This window comes from Cloeon dipterum, chromosome 2, assembly GCF_949628265.1.
Source record: "Cloeon dipterum chromosome 2, ieCloDipt1.1, whole genome shotgun sequence".
NCBI classification, from domain to species: Eukaryota; Metazoa; Arthropoda; class Insecta; order Ephemeroptera; family Baetidae; genus Cloeon; species Cloeon dipterum.
In genome coordinates this window covers 7,646,468-7,669,205 of record NC_088787.1, presented here as the reverse complement: position 1 = coordinate 7,669,205, position 22,738 = coordinate 7,646,468, and the positions used below count along the sequence as shown (strand labels likewise).

The window sequence follows — 22,738 nt, the reverse complement described above, 5'->3', positions numbered from 1 at the left end:
TTCAGCAGCATGGGGGAGATTTCCGCCTCTACGCGCGCGGCCACTAATTATTTCAACACGACGGCTCGAGAGGGGCTGTGTTTGGAGTCTGCTATATCGCTTTTGTGAGTTGTATGCAGGAGTTAATTAAGAAAGAGGCGTGTCTCTTTCAACTTCGAAGATAAAATCAAAATGTCTTAAATTGAAACAAAATTGACTAAATCTTTTATTCAAGCATGCATATTTTAAATAAGATATTAATTCATTTTGATGAAAATATTTCATGCGATTTGGTAAATTAACCCTATAGGAACAAGTAAATATTGATATTTGAACATATTTTAGTTTTTTAGGTGGAAATGCGGCTTGTCTAGCTAATGCAGTCGAATGAGAGAGCAATATTTCGAAATTTTTGAGGCAGTAAAATATTCGATGAAACGAGAAATGAGCAGGGCTGCAAAAAACCCGCATATTTTAAACGCAATGCAGTGGTAAAAACCATTCATTTTTCAATTTTAATCAGTGTCTTGAAGGCAATGTTTGCACCTCAGTTTTCGATAATTTGCTAATTATAAGCTCATGAAATCGACTTGAAAAATTGTCAGAGGCATATTTTTGAAGAAATTTAGGCAGAAAATTGCAATTTAAAAGACAAAATCTGCACAGTAGAAGAAACTTTGACCACTCCGACCGCAAATTTTAGTTTTTCAAACGGAAAATACGGAATAAATTCATTTCTTGCGTAAGATATTAATAAAAATTGAGTGGTACAAACCGTTAAAAAACCAGTGGTGAAAAAACTGGGTGGTTTTTAAGAAGATTTTAACAATTTAGTTGGTTTGTGGCTTGAAATATATTCAATTATTTAAACTTTAGTATTTTGCTGTTAATTATTTATCAGTAGATTTTATTATAACATTTTATAATCAGAAAATCACAATATTTTTTTTTGTATTGCTTGCGCCATCTATACAGAGATTTTTACTAAAACGTCCGCAACTCTCAAGTCCATGCAGTTGGTAAATAAATTATCAATAAACTAACGTTCAGCTGATTTTTGTTCCATAAATCTGGAACATAATCAGAAGCAAAAAAACATTATTGACGTTAGAAAAAACCTCTTGGAGCTTTATGATTTTAATGGTATTAATTAAATTTGAAGAGCATTTTTAGTTCAATATTTGGCAAAAACGTATTTAAATTGGGTCCTTTTATGATCATCAAATCAATCGGATATTAAATTTCATCCTATCATTTTTCCAGAAAGTAAAATTTGGTAATTGAAGACATTTTCGAGAAATCTCCTTGCGTCAACTACAATGGCAGATAAAAAAATGAGCACTCCTTGTTCAGAGAAGATTTTTTTGTACATCACAAAGAAAAATAAATAAACAGAAGAAGGAAACATTTCAATCTAGCTGAAATGCCTCTCTCTCTCTCTCTCGCGTTTGAAAACAATTCAACAATCCTCTCACTGGTAGCTCTGGCCGGCGGAACATCAGAATATGACGGCGCGGCTTTTGTTTGATGCGCGCTCAGAGAACGGTTTCGCGGTCCGTTCTGCGTTATTAAATGTGCGTGTGCACCGTCCGATTCTGTTCCGGAGTGAGCAGGAATTTTTAATAAAGCACAGCAGCGCAGCCACGGCTTATTTCCACATTTCACGGCTGCCTTTTGCACGAAAAATTGATATTTTATCTTGCTCTCATTATTTCTGGCGTTACGCAGCGTACAGAGAGCGAGCGCTAATTAACAAAGCGGCCGTCGTGTGTTTACGGCGGACGCGAACCCATCGATTTCCCGTCCGTCCGTCGTTCAGCAGACAGTTATCAACCCGGCGTTTATTGAAATTGCGAAGTTTGACCGAAATTTATCAGCACAACGCATCGCTCAATCTGATATATTTGCCGTCAATTTTGCAGGCAACAGGCGATATTTTCCCCGTTTGATATATTCAAAATAAGCTGGCAAGCCGAGCGTGTTTTATAATTCTGTGGTTTGTATGGCTTTTGCACTGTCAAATATATGCAGTGATTTGTGGGGTTGCGAAATTCAAATAGTTTTTTGGCCGTTTCCAACTAATTAATTTGTTAATTAATAATTCCACTTCAAAGACACGAAATTTATGATCAAAAACATTTATGGCTAAAACTAAAACCGTGGATTTATTTTCCTTTTGCAAAAGGAACAAGAATTTGTTTATATATTTTAATTTGATAAAAAACAAAAGCACCGGGGGCCGGGTTTTGATCTGTGTTGGTTTCCCGCCGGTCAGAAGTCAATATGGCGTCGAAATAATGGAGGCCAATCAGCAGACAGTCCAGCGGCCAATCAGAAGCGTCAAAAAAGAGGCGTGCCGACCGAATAATTTAATTCCCGCGTATTTTGTTACATTTACATTAGCCTGATGTGCCATCTAATGGTCGATTCGAACCAAAAGAAATATAAAATATGTATTTTTTGAACAAACTCTTTTTTAATTTTCCTAATTTTTATATCCTGGGTACTGTCTAAAATTATTTAGCTTTATTCTATCTTAAAAATAAACATCCACACTTATGAAGTAAATAAATTTAAATTTAAAAGGATGCCAAATAAAAAATAATTGAATCCAATATGATGAAGTGTAAATTAAGGCCCTGAGCCAACAAATCACGCGGCAGCTCAATTGACCGTGCGTTTGCAATTTTAGCTTTGAATCGGGTACGTGCATGAGCGACTGCGATCCGGAAGGTGATGCGAGTGATTATGCGTCGGCGGTGCCGTGTGCAGCCGCATTAATGAGCTGCGAAGAGGCAAATTACGCAAATTTATGCATACACGCGCGAACCGAACGAGCGATTGGGCGTCGTGCTCGAGTGCTGGACCGTCGCCGATCCGCGAAAACGAGCGTCGCTCTCTATTGAGAGCAGCGTGCATCGCTAGAATAAACAATTTCCTGCTTCCAAAGGGCAAAAAGCAGCGTGTGTGTATATGTACGTCGTCTCGCAGATTAATAATTTCTCGCCAGCAGAGCTGTGTCTCACGTAGTCACCCTATACGCGTGCATTTCTTGCGCCCCTTCTGACACTTGAGGCCTGCAGCAGACTGATTTCAAATTTGATTCTTCATTTTTAACAGAATTTTTTATTTGCAAGGAGTTAGTTTTCTTTCTGTAGGGCGTGCTTCTGTGAATTGTGTAAATATTGAGAAATATTTTACAAGGAATTAAATTTGTTCGATGTTTTTTTGGTTGGAAAGATTTACAAAAAATAATAAAAAGCCAAAATCCAAACATTAATCAAACTTATACCTACCAGACAGACAAAGGACAGAGTATACCAATTGAATGTCTCCAAGTTCAATTTCTAGCGTCACTGTTCCCAATTTCATCAGCATTAGCCGAGCAGGAGTTTTGTGAGCGACCACGTAGGCATTGCAAAATTTCGAAATAGATCAGTGAACCTGGCTGTGGGGAACTCTATGATGGCTCCGTCCTTGTTTTTGACTGATTTAATGTGCGTTCAGTCAGCAAGTTGGTAAATTTAAAGTTTTAAAATATGACACAGATGATAAACAGCTAAATAGTTTGCATATATGGTTTAAAATAAATTATGAAAGTTGCCACCGTCTAAAATATATTGCTCTGTGTGTCAACCTTATCAGTAATCCAAACCTGAAGGGCAATAAATCTATTTGATTTAAACATATTTCGCAAGAATCAAGGTGCCCTCAAACTGCGACGTTTTGGCTCAGTGATGAGGGGGCACGAAATCAGCACGGGTATATATATTGGGAGGAAAAATTTCCAACGTTAGCATTTTACGAAATGACCGTGGTCATGCGTGCCTTGCTGCTCATCCTGGCGACGGCTCAGGTAAGCAATTAGTTGGAAGACAATATTGCCCTCGTATTTATTTGGAACATAAATTAGTTCGTCGCGTGCCAGAAAATTCTACCGAAAGACGTATATTTACCCGAGGCCACTGAGACATTGTCCGATTCGGAATGGCAGAGGCTAGATGCTCAAAACACTCCGAGAGCTGATAATCCGAATGCTGCCCCCATACCTCAGCGTAATATTTTAATTTATAATTCAACGTTTCGATCTAAAACAACTTTTTCTAACAGAGGAGATCGCTGGAAAAACATCTATTTACTTGGAAAAGCAAATCGTTGGTGGCTCGCTAGCTAGTCTGGGACAGTTTCCGTGGCAAGCGCTTATCTACATTGACAATACCTATCTCTGTGGAGGATCGCTTATATTGCCGAATTGGGTTCTGACTGCCGCACACTGCACTGGGTTTGTATCAATGCGCTTAATTGTTAAATAATAACCCATATTTTTGTAGTTTAACATTTTTTATGTGTTTGCTATCAAAAAAGTTCGATGATTGAATTTTTAAAATAAAAAAAAAATACCAAAGATTAGTTATATTGCAACAATTTTCAGTATCCAAAATAATCTTCTTGGATGCTATAGCTCCCCAGCATTATCTCAATTATGATTCCGAGTTAGAATATTTATTTTTGCTGTTTTGTTGTCTAATAAATACTTGTTACTGCTTTCCTTGGAATTATAAATCAGATTTTTAAAAGGGACTAAATCTTAAATACCTATAAATTAAATTTTTAAAGCATCAATCATTAATTGCGTTTCAGGACAAACTATAAAATATATTTGGGAAGAATCAGCAGAGTAAATCTTACTCCGGGATACGTGTTAGTGCTAACATCGATTTCTTATACACACCCGCTTTATGATAGCGCAACTATTAACAATGATATCGCCCTTATCAATCTAGGCATTTCTGTCAATTTTACCAGTGAGTTGAAACTCAGGAATTTAACATGGAACCGCGGACTGACTTTTTGAAAATCCTATATAGCTAACATATCTCCAGTGAAGCTTCCGTCCTTGGCTGATGCTAATACCACCTTCGTTGGAACTCTGGCGACAGTCAGTGGATTCGGAAAAACGGCTGACAGTATGATAATTCATTTCTATTTCATTAGAGGGAAATATTACAACTGGAGAGATAACTAAGACACAAAAGGGAAAAGTGAAGCGATATTTTAAAACTATAAATTCAAAAATAATAAAGAGAGCAGGGATTCTAACTCTATTTTACAGAGCGAGTTTTTGATTTAGCTTTATTATATTATGGTTCAGCAGGTCTCATTTGCCCGGCCCATTCAATTACTTTCTATATTTCCATTAATATGATCGCAAATACATGAATTAATTTTTGAAATGAATTAAATGATATTGGTTAATAATTAATTTAAATTCACTGCCAAGTGTCAAAAACCTATACTGCTTTAAAAAAAGTCCTCTTTAGATGAAACCGTTAGCGACAACCTCAAGTTTACCCAGATGACTGTAATCCCGAACCAGAATTGTTCAAGGCGTTATGTAGCTGGTTTAGTCATTGATTCTACAATCTGCGCCGTGCAGGCAAACACCTCAACTTGCTCGGTAGGTAATTCTATTTTGAAACAACAGTTTTAACTCTCTGTCAGGGTGACAGTGGCGGTCCGTTGGTCTACAAAGACGCCAACAACACCTGGGTGCAGATCGGAGTTGTCTCATTTGGCGCAGCAACAGGCTGTTTGGTTGCGCCTTCAGGGTTTGCCCGCGTAACATCCTTCCTGGGTTGGATGTCAGACACAATCAACAATGCTCCCACAACAACCACACAATCTGCAACTACCACGACCCCACTAACGTCCACGTCGACTAGCACAACAACTACCCCTGCAACAACTACAACCACGCCAACCACCACTACAGCAGAAACCACCACGGAAACAACCACAACTGAGCCAACCACCACATCCACGGCAGTTACTTCCACCACTACAGCAGAAATAACAACGACACCAACCACTTCTACGACCACTTCGACAAGCACCACAACTACCCCTGCAACAACCGCAACCCCGCCAACCACTACAGCAGAAACCACCACGGATACAACCACAACAACTACCCCTGCAACAACCACAACCACGCCAACCACTACAGCAGAAACCACCACGGAAACAACCACAACTGAGCCAACCACCACTTCCACGGCAGATACTTCCACCACTACAGCAGAAACCACAACGGAAACAACCACAACTGAGCCAACCACCACTTCCACGGCAGATACTTCCACCACTACAGCAGAAACAACAACGGAAACAACCACAACTGAGCCAACCACCACTTCCACGGCAGATACTTCCACCACTACAATAGAAACCACAACGGAAACAACCACAACTGAGCCAACCACCACATCCACGGCAGATACTTCCACCACTACAGCAGAAACAACAACGGAAACAACCACAACTGAGCCAACCACCACATCCACGGGAGATACTTCCACCACTACAGTAGAAACCACAACGGAAACAACCACAACTGAGCCAACCACCACATCCACGGGAGATACTTCCACCACTACAGTAGAAACCACAACGGAAACAACCACAACTGAGCCAACCACCACATCCACGGGAGATACTTCCACCACTACAGCAGAAACAACAACGGAAACAACCACAACTGAGCCAACCACCACTTCCACGGCAGATACTTCCACCACTACAATAGAAACCACAACGGAAACAACCACAACTGAGCCAACCACCACATCCACGGCAGATACTTCCACCACTACAGCAGAAACAACAACGGAAACAACCACAACTGAGCCAACCACCACTTCCACGGGAGATACTTCCACCACTACAGTAGAAACCACAACGGAAACAAGCACTTCTACGACAACTTTGACAAGCACCACAACTACCCCTACAACAACCACAACATCACCAACCACCACTTCCACGGCAGATACTTCCACCACTACAACAGCAACCACAACGACACCAACCACTTCTACGACCACGTCGACCAGTCCCACAACTACCCCTGCAACAACCACAACAACGCTTACCACCACTTCCACCGCTACAGCAGAAACCACAATGGAAACAACCACAACAACGCCAACCACCACTTCCACTACTACAACAGAAACCACAATGGAAACAAGCACTTCTACGACCACTTTGACAAGCACACCAACTACCCCTACAACAACCACAACATCACCAACCACCACTTCCACGGCAGATACTTCCACCACTACAACAGCAACCACAACGACACCAACCACTTCTACGACCACGTCGACCGGCACCACAACTAACCCTGCAACAACCACAACAACACCAACCACCACTACAGCAGAAACCACAACGGAAACAACCACAACAACGCTAACCACAACTTCCACTGCTACAACAGAAACCACAACGGAAACAAGCACTTCTACGACGACTTTGACCAGCACCACAACTACCCCTGCAACAACCACAACAACACCAACCACCACTACAGCAGAAATCACAACAACACCAACCACCACTACAGCAGAAACCACAACGGAAACGACCACAACAACACCAACCACCACTACAGCAGAAACCACAACGGAAACAACCACAACAACGCCAACCACAACTTCCACTGCTACAACAGAAACCACAACGGAAACAAGCACTTCTACGACCACTTCGACCAGCTCCACAACTACCCCTGCAACCACCACAACATCTAAAACCACCACAAAAACAACCACAAAGCCGACGACAACCAAAACTACTACAAAAACCACCACAAAACCAACGACAACCAAAACCACTACAAAAACCACCACAAAGCCAACGACAACTAAAACGACTACAAAAACCACCACAAAGCGGACAACAACCAAAACCACCAAAAAGCCGACAACAACCAAAACCACTACAAAAACAACCACAAAGCGGACAACAACCAAAACCACCACAAAGCCGACAACTACCAAAACCACTACAAAAACAACCACAAAGCGGACAACAACCAAAACCACCACAAAGCCGACAACAACCAAAACCACTACAAAAACAACCACAAAGCGGACAACAACCAAAACCACCACAAAGCCGACAACAACCAAAACCACGACGAAAACAACCACAAAACCGACGACAACTAAAACGACAACAACTAAAAAGACCACGACTACCTCAAAGCCAAAAGCGGGCTGATATTACCAAAATATCCAACTTTGCGACAAATTTAATTATTGGTTTATTTAATCAGGCAAACAATGCACTAATTAATTCTGATTTGCTGCTTCAAATATTACCTCTTTGAAACAATTTGATTTTTCCATGTATTGTTTTGTTGCACGTGTTGCACAAATAATGTATTTGATTTGTTATATAATAATATGTAATTTGGTTTTTTATGCAGATTTTAATTCGCATTCTAAATAAATTTATTTCAATTCAATTATGATTGATTTCTGATTTTTCGACCCGCAAACTAAATACGAAAATATAAAGAGCATTTTAGAATTGGTATCCCAATTAAAGAGAACTGCTTTTTGCCCTAGACTCTTGGATCTTGATAAAATTTCGTAAAAATTTGCTCTAGTGAGAACTTTAACAAATATTTTAAACAATCTCTTAATTTAGAGCAGCATTATGTTTGATTATTTATTGTTCATGTAAAAAATATTACATTCAAAAAGAAATCGAAATCATTAAATAATGCGTACAAACAGTGTTCCGAACCATTGGTATCCAATTAAAAATTACAAAAAATTGTTGCCATGATTTGAAAAAATACAAAGTACATCACCAACACACTCGTCAACTGATTGTCAGCACGTCCAATTTGCTCTATGTCAGAATTTGTGCCTAGCTAACGCAACGAACACCTGTCGATCACGTGTGGGCAGCGCAAAATACATGTGAAAAACCGGATGTTTCTTTAGAGAGTGCGGTTTCACATGGCTGTTTCCGTTCTCATTTGGTGCTGGTTTGGTAGCGATTTTCACTGTTTTCTGTCAGAGTGAGTTGAAAAATAATATATCATATAAGACAGCGAGTGATTTATTACATAATGTGTGTCAGGAATAAAACACTGAATATTTCTCACTAATAAGAAGAACAGAAAATTAAGTTTTAAAAATAATGTCTATAGTCAAAGTACCACTTCATTTTAAATTTTCGTGTTTAATTTCATTGCACTACAATTTCCTTATATTTTCAGCCCTCTTTGAAGAATAATATGTTGTAATTTTGTAATTTTCTTGTGTGTATGACTGCATTTACAAATCTTTTATGTAGTGACATGTCATAAAAGTTAAATAAAGATGAATCGAATTGAATCCACTTTCGTTTCGAACTCTCAAAAACTAAAATCCAAAATTGTAGCATGGAAATGAAAATTCTACATTTTCATAAATTTCCACACTCGCTCGTGACGCATATGCAACGCCCGTCCAACCGCGAAATTTATGGAGCTGGAGCGCAATGTTTTGCTCAGGTATGTGGAAACAGGAAACAGGCGAGTTGCATATAAAGGCGTGGCAACTGGCCACGATAGCATTACTGCAAAATGACCGTCACTATGCGTACTCTGCTGCTGATTCTCTTGACGACTCAGGTTCGAACTTGATTTTAAAATTCCAAACCATTAGCTAATAGGCATGATTAGTGTGCACTGCTGATCGCAGGCGAGACGATCTCTTCAAGCCTGAAATTCCAGAGCAAGACCTTTCCCAATTCTGATCCAAAACTGTCCGACTCAGAGTGGAAGAAGCTTGTCGATCAAAACAAGCCCAAAATTGATGACAAAAAAGCCAAACCTATTCCACAGCGTAATTTTCAGATTTAATTTCTCTTAAATTGGGCGTCTAACAAATTAAAATAGCGAAAGAAGTTGAGCAGAATAAAGGTCCTAGCAAGTTCATTGTTGGTGGCTCACTCGCAACCTTGGGCCAGTTCCCGTGGCAAGCGTTTCTCAGCATTGACAATGCCTGGCTGTGCGGAGGATCTCTCATTTTGGCCGATTGGGTTTTGACTGCGGCACATTGCTCAGGGTTTGCATTGTCTTTATACCAAATTTACATTATTTACTGCAGTTATAAATCTCCTAAATATATTTTACAGTATGAATTATAAAATATATCCTCAAAAAGAATTCAAATTGAAATGTAATTCCGAAAAATTTGATTGAGATATTTTCAATTCAGGACAACATATGTGGTTAACCTGGGAACCATCGGCCTATACACTCTTTCGGCAGGCGCCGTGAGGGTTACGACCAGCGTTTCTTATCCACATGAGTTGTACAATGATAACAATTTGAACAATGATGTTTGCCTTGTCAAGCTGGGGAGCCCTGTCACCTTCACTGGTGAGTTCGAGTTAATTGAAATTTATTTAAAGGGATGAGTACTTGATTTTTAATTTTTTTAGCAAACATATTGCCGGTTAAGCTTGCGTCTTTATCCGACGCCACAAATACTTTTGAAGGAACTTTAGCAACAGTTAGTGGATTCGGAAAAACTGCTGATAGTATGATTAATTTTCACTCTTCCTCAAAAAAGCTAATGACAATCCAGATCAAGGAGTAAGCAGTGGACTGAAGTTTACTCAGGTGACAGTCAGATCGTACCAGGACTGTGCAAGCTACTACGGAACCTCGGTGGTTATTGCTTCCACCATTTGCACCCGACAACAGAACACCTCCACTTGTCAGGTATACCATTTCAAACCTTTGCAAACCCTTTGTAAAACCCTTTTCCAGGGTGACAGCGGCGGTCCGTTGGTCTACAAAAACGCCGACAATGTCTGGGTGCAGATCGGAGTGGTCTCGTTTGGCTCTTCAGCCGGTTGCCTGGAAGGCTATTCTGGATTTGCCAGAGTCACTTCTTTCTTGGGTTGGATGTCGGAAAAAATCGGCCAGGGTAATAGCCTCTCCGATTATGGCTCGGATTTGTATAATGAATTTCTTCATGCATAGATTTATCTGGAAATGTCACGACGACTACAGGACCGAATTCTGAAACCACCACAACCGATGGCGGAACGACAACTACAGGACAGGATGCTGAAACCACCACAACCGAAGAAACGACGATGACAACAGCTAAGCCAACTACAACTAAGACGGTGAAAACCACGACAACCAAAACTCCAAAGACCACAACAACTAAGACCACAACTACTAAAACTCCAAAAACCACTAAGACCACAACTACTAAAACTCCAAAGACCACAACCACCAAGACCACAACTACCAAAACTCCAAAGACCACAACTACTAAGACCCCAAAAACCACGAAAGCCAAGCGCAAAATATAAATCGTTGTAGACAAATGATAACTTGAATTCGGAATAAAAAATTTCAACTTTAATCAGATCAAATAATGCAGTTTTTATCTTTTCAAACGCAAATGATTTAGCTATGAAAATAAGTCTTAAATATATACTCTAATACTTCTTTTGTATTTTTGTCTTTATCCTAAAGTTAAGAACATACCAGCCCGTTGGCTCGCATTGTTAAGGCACTCGCAGGAGTGTCAAAGCCATGTGAGGTATTTGAGCTGTTCGGAGATCTAATACTGGCTACCCAATGTCAGAGATGGCAAAAAGTGGTTAGTTTAGTGACTCCAATTGCTCAAATTGCTCCACGGGCTGGGAGGCGCACCGGCGCCGATTCGCTACTTGCTGGTTTGCACCTTTCCAGCATGCGTGATTTGGCTTCACGGGACGAATGTCTAGCGTTTCAATACAGTCCTCGGTGCGGAGGCAAGTGGCCCTTGAGTGGGCTGGGTCCCTGTGCGGCCTGGTGCGCCCATGTTATCCGTTCGCGGTGTTATTGGGACCCGGGTTTCAGCATTCGTGCTAGTGCAGTGCGCGCCCTTCCCGGTCCTCCGGTCCTCGGACAGGAATAAAAAGAGCAAAAAAAAAACATAAGTTTTGTCAACTCACGTGTGCTTTTATCAGCCTGATAAACGTGATAAAATTTGGACCGAGTTGGACATGCACACGCTGCTGTATAGAGGCAAATATACTGAGGAAACCGGAAACTGAAAAATAGGAAACTGTCCTTGATGACTGTGTGAATCTAGGTGACGCATGATGGCGGTGAGGAGGAAATTTCCAACAGCCACAGTGACGTCAATATTAACTGGAAACGTCCGTCCAACAGGACATGAACACTGCAAATCAGCAGTGAGAAAATCTCACTGCGTCGCATGTCACTGCTGTGTGTTTGACATGTGGCGGGGTGAGATTATCTCACCGCTGACTTGCAGTGAAAGTCCTCAATTTTTAACTGCTGATTTTAAATTTAAAAAATGTACGTGCTATACTTTTTCTACTAAACACCTTATTCAGCACCCGTCCTGGAATTCCACGCAAGGAAAACAATCATTTGAGGGAAACTAGAAGACTCTGAATTCCTTTTGACATATCAACACTTAATTTCTCAGAAATCTTCTTGAAAATTATTAATTCAACGTCCTATTGCTATTTTTAGCTTGCGATTTTGCATAAAAATAATTTTTCTATTATGCCTAAAACAGTCACGCTCTGCCATGGAATAAATTGACACATTCCAATCAAAACTTTCCGCCCCAAAACTGTCGCACGCGAGCCTCTACTTACAGTTAGCAAGCGGCTATTGCGAGTTTGGGCAAAAACGGCGGCGATGAGCGGGATGACGCCGGCTGATGTTTATGCTTATGAAAGCTCATATTCACATACACCCCCACCCAGTGGGTCGGAGAGGAGAGCAAAACGGGCAGGGTGAAAAGCCGGCACGACGGCGTGTGCAGGTTTTGTTTACTTCCTTTACAAGGCACCGGCTTTTAAGAAAAAGTAATATTCACAGCAGCGTTGGCTTGCTGGTGTATGTGTGTGTCAAAAGCCACTTTCCTGATGTAATGCTTTGCTCGCTGGTGCGCGTGGATCACGTGCCGGCACGCACAAAAGCTTGCATAACTTACTGCCACACTCCATTGTGCCGGCAATTTATCATATTTCATTTGCCAAAAAGCAGGAAGACGCGAGCAAAAGGACCGAAATTGCCTTTGCGTGTACTGCAGGGCTTTCAGGGTTCGGTTTCAGCAGCCCTAAGGTGAAAAGGTTTCCGTCTGCTCGGTCTAGGTGAGTAGATAGGTGCCTAAAACATTTAATTATTAATTTGTTGCTAACCGTTGAGAAGGAAATAAATATAAACCACTTCCTAGTGGATATTTCAAGTGATTTTACATATACATCATGAGGAATTGGCATTTTCCTGTACATTTTTCAATATTTTATCGATTTTTGCCATTCAATATTCATTAAAGGTTTGAATTTTGGCTTTTTTCGTCCCAGATTTAATTTCTGCCCGATGGAAGAGTATCAAAGATGGCAGTAAAGTCAATTTTCCGGGAGAGTGAGCTGCAACAGCGTCGGAAAATTCGTGCGACGACGGAAGGCAGCAGCACGCACCACCAATTAATTACAGGCAAGACACTCTCATCTTGGCCAAGCGAGAGAAAGAGAGGAAAGAGCGAAACTCAAAGATATAACGGCAGCTGCTCCACATTAATTGCAGCGCGCCTTTGTTTGCGCGCAAACAGAAAAACAGCCGCGCGCGCGCTCCGAGTGAAAGAGCTGGGCGTTGTGTTGGGTGTGTGAATTATTTTTAATGAGTGAGCGCATCGCAATCTTTGTTTCTTTGTTACTCCATTAAAAGCCGGCGTCACGGTGAGCAATAATGAGATCTTCCTGCAGCGAGAAATAATTATGAGTTGTTGCTGCTGCTGCTGGAAAAAACTCCCGCTCTTTGACTGAAATTCATATATACGGCTTTTCGCACTTGAAAATGTGGGTTTTACACCGTGATTGGAGAGAAAAGGGTTTTAAAAAATGGTCTTATTATAAAAGACACGCAGATTAGAACAATTTTTGTAAAGTGTTCTAGAGATATTTGTCAAGGAATCATTTTATATTGTTTTTTTCTCTCCCTAATTTTATTATTTGTTGATCAAGAAGTATTTTTTTAATGAACAGAGTTGGTATTTCCCGAGTAAAAATCATTCTCAAAGCTAATAAATAACTTTTAGTGAAGTTGAATTTTCTTCGGATAAAATTTATTTGCGAAATTAAAATAAAACAACGTAAAATATAAGTTTTACGAGTTTCTCTTACCCTTCGACGACAAAATATAAAAATGGAGGGGTAGAAATTTTTCACTATCAACATTGTGAGCGGGAAATCGAAATTTCTATAAAAATGGTGTGTTTTAGTCTTCATTTTAAGGAGTGATTTTATCTTTTGTCTTCAAAAATAGTCATTTTTTACCAGAATTAAATTCAGAAGAAATTTTAAATCAGAATTTTTAAAAAGAAACCGTTAAACTTTTTATGTAAAATAGAACTTAGAAAAAAAAATCAGCAGAAGTATCAAAACAACGACTTTGCTTGATTGTGAATGTCAAATATTAAAACAAAGCTTCAAAATGAGCCAAAGTGCAATTTGAATAAAGCCCCTACTTTTTCGTTGCTGACTTTCACTTTAGCTTTACGATTAATAATTTTCAAGAGCGAAATTTCGCACTTGATGAATTTTCCAACTAGCGCAAAGGCAAACCGGGGTGCAGGAAGCACACGTTGTTTACCAGGCGCAAAATCTCCGGCTTGACTATCACGTTCACGGAACGAGAGCACAGCATAAAATATGTACATAAAATATTGATTCATCAGGCAGGCATTCTTGTTTGCTTTGCTGTCGACGGAGATACACACTCACTCCCTCGCCTGGCATTATTGTCGGGAGGAAAAAGCAGAGGTTTCAGCTTTTTTATCGCACTTTACCAGCCTTGGCAGCTCTCGCACGGATCGCGACTTTAACATTTTTTTCGCAAAATTGTATCATCTCTCTCTCTCTCTCTCTCTGGAGCGAAGCGCGAGGCTGCAGATATGGATTTTTTGTTCCATCCTTCATCTTCAGGGTGACGTGCGGTGAGTCATAAAATGAAAATTATATTTTTATTGCCGCAGCTGACGCGTCGACGATTTCTGCAGCAATTTTTCTTTCATGTAATTCCCTTTTGCCCAAAAACTTTTTAAAATGGCACTTTTATATCCCTGAGGAATGAGATGGGTCAAAACATTTAAAAAAAATTATGTGTAGGATTTTCTTTGGAGAAAATAAGGCTGAAATTTGAATTTTAAAAAATAGTAGGAGTAAAAAGCACCTCTTAAACCATCCAGTTCATTAGGGAAGGTGAAGAAAAAGCTAAAACGGAGATCAATTTTCGCAATTTTTAAAGTTACAACCTGAGATGTATGTTGAAAATGTTCTTTTTAGGCTCTAGAACGGAAGTTTTCGATGTAACATGAGTTCACCACCCTGCAATTTTCATTAAAATTCACACGTGCATATTTGGACTACTTTTTGTTACCTCTTAGAATTATTTTGACAAAATTTCTACAGTTTAAAGTTGCTAAAGCATCTAAAATATTTACATACTGGTCCAGCGGGGGCCAAATTCGTGCGACGCGCAGTTATGGCGTGCGGTGGATTATGGTGCGAAAAACGGTCACGTGAAAATGCGCGAAAAGAAGCAAGTTTTGGTCAATATTGTAACGCATAATTTGCATTAATTTGTACTGATTGTGTCTTTTGGATCGTAAAAACAAACTTTTGACACTCGTATAAGAATCCAAAGAGAGCTTTTTGTTTCCCACAATCAGACGCCATCTTGGATCTGCGCAGTGGGAACCAATTTTATCGCACATCTGGCCCCCGCTGTTAAAAATCATTTCGGCTTGACAAGAGCAAACCAATGATTACCTTAATTTTAAATTTCAATAACAATTTGACGATATACTACAGAGTTTTATTTAACTGTCCTATAAAACTAAACATTTTACGAAACATTACTCAAATTTAAATAAATGACTAACAGGAATAGCACTTACAATTAGCGTTTCAAAAAGGCTTGGAAATCTGAAGCAATGAAGCCTTTACAAGTCTCATTGATAAATAAACGTGATGTGAAGGGAAATAAATTATAAATAAAATCCGCAATCACTCTACAAGACTTGTAAGTTCTCCTTTTACACTTTCTTAGAATCTAGTAGACGCACGCAGAAGAGTAATTACACTTCGCAGATGCATTTGCAAATTGCCGCCAGCAGAAAGTTTGCTCCAATTCCCATTTGCATCTCCTTTGCGTCGATTGCAACTTTAATTTGAGAGCCAAGCAAGTTTAATTACATCTGGCTACAGTACAGTTGTTGCGAAAGCAGCAGGATAGAAGAGGGAATAGCAATGTTGTGCCGGTGCGAAAAGAATCAAATTGCGATCGAGAGAGCAGACAGGCAGCCATGCAGGCAAACAACAACAACAAACAACAAAACTAGTTTGGAAAAAGAGATCGAGCTTTGCTGCCTTTTCCGCGATTTCAAAGCGCGCGCACACCAAACTGGATTTCTCCTTTCTGACCCTTTTTCCTGCGCGCACTTTGATCCCTCTCGGCTGCAAAGTAGCCAGAGCAGCAGCATGCAAGAGAGAGATTCAAACACGCTGATAGCCCGGCTTGATTCATCTAAATTGAAACACAAACTCAACGCCACTTTGGAGAGATCGCAAGATATCTCTCGCTGCCCTCTCTCTTTCCGCCCCATTCCCAGCTTTGCTGTTTGCTTTTGCAGCGAACGCACCGTCCACTCTGTCCACTTTGCATATTTAATTAAAAATAATTATTTTTATTAAATAAATTGGAGCCTATGCGGTAAAATTTTTGATAATTTCAATAGTTTTTCTCTAGCATGTGCTGAGAAATTTCAGAATTTCCACAATTTGTCAAAAATTTTCAGCTATTCACCAGTTGTATGAGCCCCTAATGTTCGAAGCCGCCAACAGAGGGCGCCACCGTATACTTTCGTAATAAATTTAATTTTAAGGCACTTCCGCTGTGAATTCAGACTTAATCCTGCAATTATGCATTCTTCACTTAATATGCTTTCTATTGACGTTCTGAAAACCAAAATCAGTCCAGCCATTCGCCGTAGAAACGTTGGAAAAGATTTTATAATTATTTTTTTTTAATTTTGCAATTTGTATCTGGAAAATTACGTGTAGCATTTTCAGTAAACCGAGACCACTCTGAGAGACACACTTATAAAAGGGGGGCGTGGTTCTCTGGTAAATTAAAATAAGAAGGTGTGGCACATATGGCAAAGCACGGGAAAATCGTAAAAATTGACGTTTTTTTCTTAGATTTCCAACTAAAATTCGATTAAAATAGTCAATTTACTGAATTTACAAAAAAAATATCTATGATTTGTGCTCATTTTATAGCAATTCCAGAAAACAAAAACAAAATTGGGTTTTGCACTTCATATCTTAGAAAAAAGAAATTCCAACTATGTTCAGGTAATAAAACGTTTCATCAAAACTGCTTGTGCCGTCGTTCCTTTCCATTTTCCCGTCAGAAAAACGCACGAAGAAGAAAGTGGGAATAGATGAAGTGTCTGAGAAGATAAGCCGAACGCGTCTGGAGAAACCATTTTCGGCGGCAGCGGCGGGACATTAAAGTGAATGGTCAGCTCGCACTGCCCTAATCAAACACGCGGCCATTTTCGCGCAAAGGAAAATCTGGGGTGCGACCGCAGGCTGCGAAAGTGAGATACAAAAGGGTCCATCACGTGCTTAAAAGTTTCATTCTGCGCTGATATAACCGCAGAGCAGCGAGTGTGTGAGAGAGAGGGAGAGAGAGGGCACGCACGCCGCACCATGGTCGCGGGCGCTCGCGTTTGTTTTTATTGCGCGCTGCACAATATGATTTATGGCTCATTTTATGTGCCACTTGCCACACTGAGCACGTTCGCCACTAAATATTTATTTACTCTCGGATTAGCGCAGCAAGTACGAAAATGACTTTTCCCTCGCGAATCGCGTGCACGTGCCGATGACACGTATATATTCCGGGCTGCTGCGACACTTCTTGATTTCGGAGCCAAGTGAGTGCTTTCAGATTAGAACCGATTTTCTCGTCGGACGTAAAAACAGGAAATGGCTTTTGTAAATGCGGTGCTGAAAATTTTGTAAATCAAAATTTATGATTTGATCCTGAAATTCTTTAATTGAGAGTGTGTCAAACTGGGTCAAGTTGTTTTTTAGGCTTTTTTATATTTTTAATGAACGTTTCAAGAGTTTAAAAGTTTTCAAAATAATAAAATTAGCTTAAAAGAGCATCCAAATTAAATTTAAGCTTGATTTACAAGCTTCTCAACGTTGATAAAAAATTAAAATTCCATAAATGTGAAATACTGAAAGAAAATCGTTTAGAAATAAATAGGGACAAAGAGTAAGTCTAAAAACATTTCTAATTGGTGCCAAACACTGTATTACCGTTTAAAATTTCCGACTTCTAATAATTATTCCATAAATTGGCTATAAAATATAGCGGAAAACATAATTTCTGCATTTTTAATTTGATAAAATGGTGATTTAAAAAATAATTTGGTTAATGACTGTTTGTCTCCGCCAAATTAATCTTTTTCTTTTGTTCACGCTCAACAGCTCTATTCCATATTCATTTTGTTTTAATGTTTTCACAGAAGGCATTCAGAAAAAATTGCTGACTTCAAGCCGAGAACTCGACTTGAAACTGAAAGCTCCTTCGTGTGCAAAATGCAGAAACGCAGCGTTTCAGAAAATAAGAAAGTAAGCCTTTTTAATATTAATCGTGGAGGCAATTTGCTATGTTGTTGCTCGCGGACGAAAGGGTGGCAGAGGCAGGGAGGGAGGGAGGGTGCGCGTAGTTGGCCATTAGAATTGAACAGCAGCGGCAGAGCAGAACGAAAAAGGCCGCGGGCGCAAAAACAGCGCGCTGAGAGAAGAGTGTATGTATTTTTCTCGGCGGCGGCAGCGGCGGCGGCGGCGCCCCTTCTGCTCAAAAGAGTTAATTCCGTGAGTCTGCTCAAGGAAAAGCGAGTTGTTGGATATTTTATAAGTAAGGTGACACTGCCGGCGGACATCTTTTGCAAATTAAGATTGTGTAAACAAAAGCGCCGGGTAATGATTGCTGCTCAACTCGGCCGCCGGCGCCCAGACTTGTAAATGCTCTTGCATTCTTTTATTTTTCATACAAATCCCTCGGAAAAGAAAATTGCCCGCCGGTTTAGATTGAAAAATGAGTGTACTCTGTACACAGCAGTCTGCGTAGAAAGATTCTACATTAAAACGAGTCCAGAAGCCAATTTAATTTAAAAATGAAATAAAAGAGTCTCTGTAATAAATATTTAATTTTACTGGAACATCAAAAACATTTCTTAAATAAATAATTATTTTCCCTTAATTTTGGTTAAATTTTTTTAAGTAAATAATAAGGGTCTTAATTTCTTTACATTAAAAAAAAAACATTTGAAGATGGCTGCAGAGAGCACGGCAAAGTTTTAATAAAACTCTGATTTTATCGACCCTAATAGATTCTATTCAAATAAATAGTTTCTTGAATGAATGCCAAGAAAGAAGCAGATTTAGACATGGAAATTTTAGATTTTAGTTGCTTGCTATAATATAATCTTACCAAATTTACTTCAATAAAAGCGTACAATTTCAGACCGAAAATCCAAATAAATCGCTGAATCGTGGTAAAAATCTGCGATAACCTTTTGGAATCTTGATTTTCCTCTCAAGGCTGTAAATATTTTTGGTCTCATAGCACTATAAATTTATTTACCATTTAATTAATTTTCATGCATAATTGGGATCGATAAACTCGCTAAGCACTTAATTTACAGTTTTAGGACACGCCGAAAAAATCCAGCCCAATTTTCAACTCAAATTATATTTTTAAATCAATTTAAAAACTAAAACTGATTGAAAATTTGATCTATTATTGGCCAAAAAATGTAACAAGCAGAGTTTTAAACTAAAATTGTAACAGGCGAGAGTTCCAAACAGACAAAAGAACGGTGGAACTCTAAATTAATTTTTTTTATTAAAAAATACACATACCAGTTTTAACTCTTTCAACCGCAAAGAAAAATCCCTAAAGCCATTTTTTCAAACAAGCAAGAACTCTTTTGACTGTGTGATTATGACTTTTTATGAATAAACAAACATTTATAAGCAAGAACATCTTTTCATTTAATTAAGAGGAAACTAAAATTAACTTTCGTTTCATATTTCAGGATTTTCAACATTTTGGAGAAAAGGTGAAAACTTGTGTCAGCTAGAGATTTGCGTTTGGCTGCGTCGTGTGTGGGTCTTGGCAGTGCTCGGCATTGTGTCTGAAATTCAAATTTCATGGGTATGAGTGTTATTTCTCAGGGAGCTAGCGAGAGCGGGGCAGACGCCAGTTATTTTTTACGCTTTGTTTACTCCTTCTGCACGTCAGCCTTATTATGAATAAGTGATGCGCGCGCTGCCTGCTGCCTTTGCTCCCGCGCGGCTCCTTTTTTCCTCTCGCCGTTTCGCTGATGACGTTTCGTTAAATATTCAGCACGGCTCGCCGTGATTTGCGTCCTCTCTTTCTGCTCTCGTCAGGCGAGTGCAGCCGAATTTCGCGGTGTAATTAGACTAAACAGCACGAGCGGAGAGAACGAGGAACGAGGTGTGCTGCTAGCTCTTTCAAGTTTGTGCTTCTAGGCCGCAGACAATCCACTTGACTTGCTAATTAAAGTACTGTCTGCGCGCCGGCCCTCTCCCAGCCGAGCAAATTGTGTCTTACTGCGTTTCGACACTGAATTTTCAGTTTTTTTACAACAATTTTTTACTTGTAACGGAGGAATGGAGTTTAACCCAGCTTGAATCGTATATTTTTAAGGAAATAAAATTTATGAATTAATTCTGGTTTCATCTTTTATACAGATTTATTCTCTTTGTTGACCAATTTGAAGTTTAAATCTTACAATTTATTTGAATGCAACTCTAAACAGATTATTAATATTAATTTTAAGCGGGGTTAAATTGATCGTTTAACAAATTTAAAGAGATATCTTTTTAATTAAATGAATTTATTTTTAACGGTATCGATTTCAATGAAAATAATTTAACATTTTTTTAATCTAGGAGAGAGAGGAGTATTTTTATAAATTCCAATAATCATTATTCATCAATTCCTCAACGTTTAAAGATTTTTGTGAATATATTTTAATTTTTTTTGCGGAAATGTCTTCATTGTAAAAATTGAGGTTAAAAATAAAATTAGTCACAAATGTATAAAACCGTTTATAATTTTGCTGGGGTCTTCCATAAATGTCTTTTATTTTGATTAAAATGTTTCCACTTCGCGAATAGATTTTTTTCCCAGCGGAGGCCAGATTCGTGCGACGCGCAGACATGGCGTCCGGTGGAGTATGGCGCGAAAAAACGGTCGCGTGAAAATGCGCGAAGAGAACCAAGTTTTCGACAATATAGTGACATAATTTGCATTTCTTGTACTAATTGTGTCTTTTGGATCGTAAAAACAAACTCTTGACACTCGGAAGGGAATCCAAAGAGAGATTTTTGATTCCCACATTCAGACGCCATCTTGGAACTGCGCAGTGCGAACCAATTCATCACACTTCTGCCCCTGCTGTTTTTTTTCCGAAATCAGTTTTGCAAAGTTAGACAGCAATTAATATAAATTTAACCGTTTTCAAATATGGCAAACTAAAATATTACCCTATTTTTACAAGAAAATATGCATCCCATCTAATCGCAAATGCACGATTCGATTTGCGTGCTGAAAATTTAATAAGTGTTTGCTTTCCATGTCGCGTCTCGACTTCAATATCGTCTCTTGGTAAACGATTTTTTTCTCAGAAGAGTTTGCGCATCGCATGATTGAGTTTGCCTGTAAACATAAGTTGTCTGAAATTGGATAATGTCCTTGCTTTTGACCCTGCAAGATGGCTTTGCTGCATAAACGAAACTTTGCATAAACTCGCTCAGCATTGACAAAGTGGCTTTTATAAAAGGAAGGAAACTTCGATCCCTATCCTTCCTAAATTGAATTTGAATAAAATATAAAGGGGGCGGAATTAATTAGGTCGAGAAGAGTTAAAAAACAATTAAGTGCGTTTTCAGAACGACGTCATTAGACAGAGGAATTAGAGCGGAATGAAGATTGATCGCAATCATGAAACATTTTATGCTACAACTTTTTAATGACACCCACGAACGCATGTCAGAGGAAATCTGTGCAATCATCTTTGACCTTTATATAACTTCTTGAGTTTGTCTTTCTTCCTTGCAAACTTATCAACACACGTACGCACTAGCATTTCTTCCTCATTATAAGACCTTAAAGATTCTGAAGCAGCCTACGTATCTAGGATTTACAGATTTAATTGTCATATACTTCTATCCATCTGCGAACAGACCTGAGTTTTATTTATTAATCAAAGAGGATTTATGCTGCAAAATCCTGGAAAATCCCTGTTGCCAATGTATGAATTCATCTCTTAGGATTCAGTTAAAGCCAAAATTAACCGAATTAGCACTAATTTTTTTAGAAAAGTGCCTGCAAAAAAATCATGATTTTCAAAAGGACTGTCTCCTTATTTGAAATCCTATTTTATTTCACAACAATGGGTTTTCCTCAAAGGTTTCATACGCTGTTAGACAGCTCTCGACGAGAGGAATCGAAATCTGGCAAGAAAATGTAGTCAAGCGCTGTAAATTTTTGGAGAAAATTTGATTTTTATTGTTGAAAATTGTAGAAACAATTGTTTATTGCATCCAACAATTTAAAAAATTTCCAACGGTTGCCCTGTATCAATCCAGAAAAAACATCAAATGCACATTTTAATTTTAAATAAGTAATTTTTCAGTTATATCTATTTTTGTAGTCTAACTGGTCTCAATTTTAAATTATAAAATCCACTTTTGAATCTTAAAGTTATAAGCTATACCAATTTCCCCAGGTTTCCTAATGTTCCTC

General features: G+C 39.0%; 2 protein-coding genes across 4 annotated transcripts in view; one reads left to right on the top strand and one right to left on the bottom strand.

Annotated features, from left to right (window-relative positions):
* Positions 1–22,738, bottom strand: part of LOC135935640 (cell adhesion molecule Dscam2-like) — a 148,239-nt gene that overhangs the window by 106,330 nt on the left and 19,171 nt on the right. The window lies entirely within an intron of this gene.
* On the top strand, positions 3,727–11,226 carry LOC135935757 (mucin-2-like). Its single transcript, XM_065478307.1, has 14 exons — positions 3,727–3,835; positions 3,893–4,034; positions 4,090–4,261; positions 4,621–4,784; positions 4,848–4,946; positions 5,301–5,437; positions 5,482–8,046; positions 9,509–9,671; positions 9,725–9,893; positions 10,047–10,210; positions 10,273–10,371; positions 10,419–10,555; positions 10,604–10,763; positions 10,820–11,226. The coding sequence occupies exons 1-14, from the start codon at positions 3,788–3,790 to the stop codon at positions 11,158–11,160; spliced, it is 4,560 nt and encodes a 1,519-aa protein (XP_065334379.1). The 5' UTR covers positions 3,727–3,787; the 3' UTR covers positions 11,161–11,226.

What these genes read in the sequence shown, in the direction of transcription:
- LOC135935757 (XM_065478307.1), top strand. Translation starts at nt 3,788, where the DNA reads ATGACCGTGGTCATGCGTGCCTTGCTGCTCATCCTGGCGACGGCTCAG. An exon ending in TGCTGCCCCCATACCTCAGC is followed by an intron (nt 4,035 to 4,089) that starts GTAATATTTTAA and finishes TTTTTCTAACAG; the next exon opens with AGGAGATCGCTGGAAAAACA. An exon ending in AGCCAAACCTATTCCACAGC is followed by an intron (nt 9,672 to 9,724) that starts GTAATTTTCAGA and finishes AAATTAAAATAG; the next exon opens with CGAAAGAAGTTGAGCAGAAT.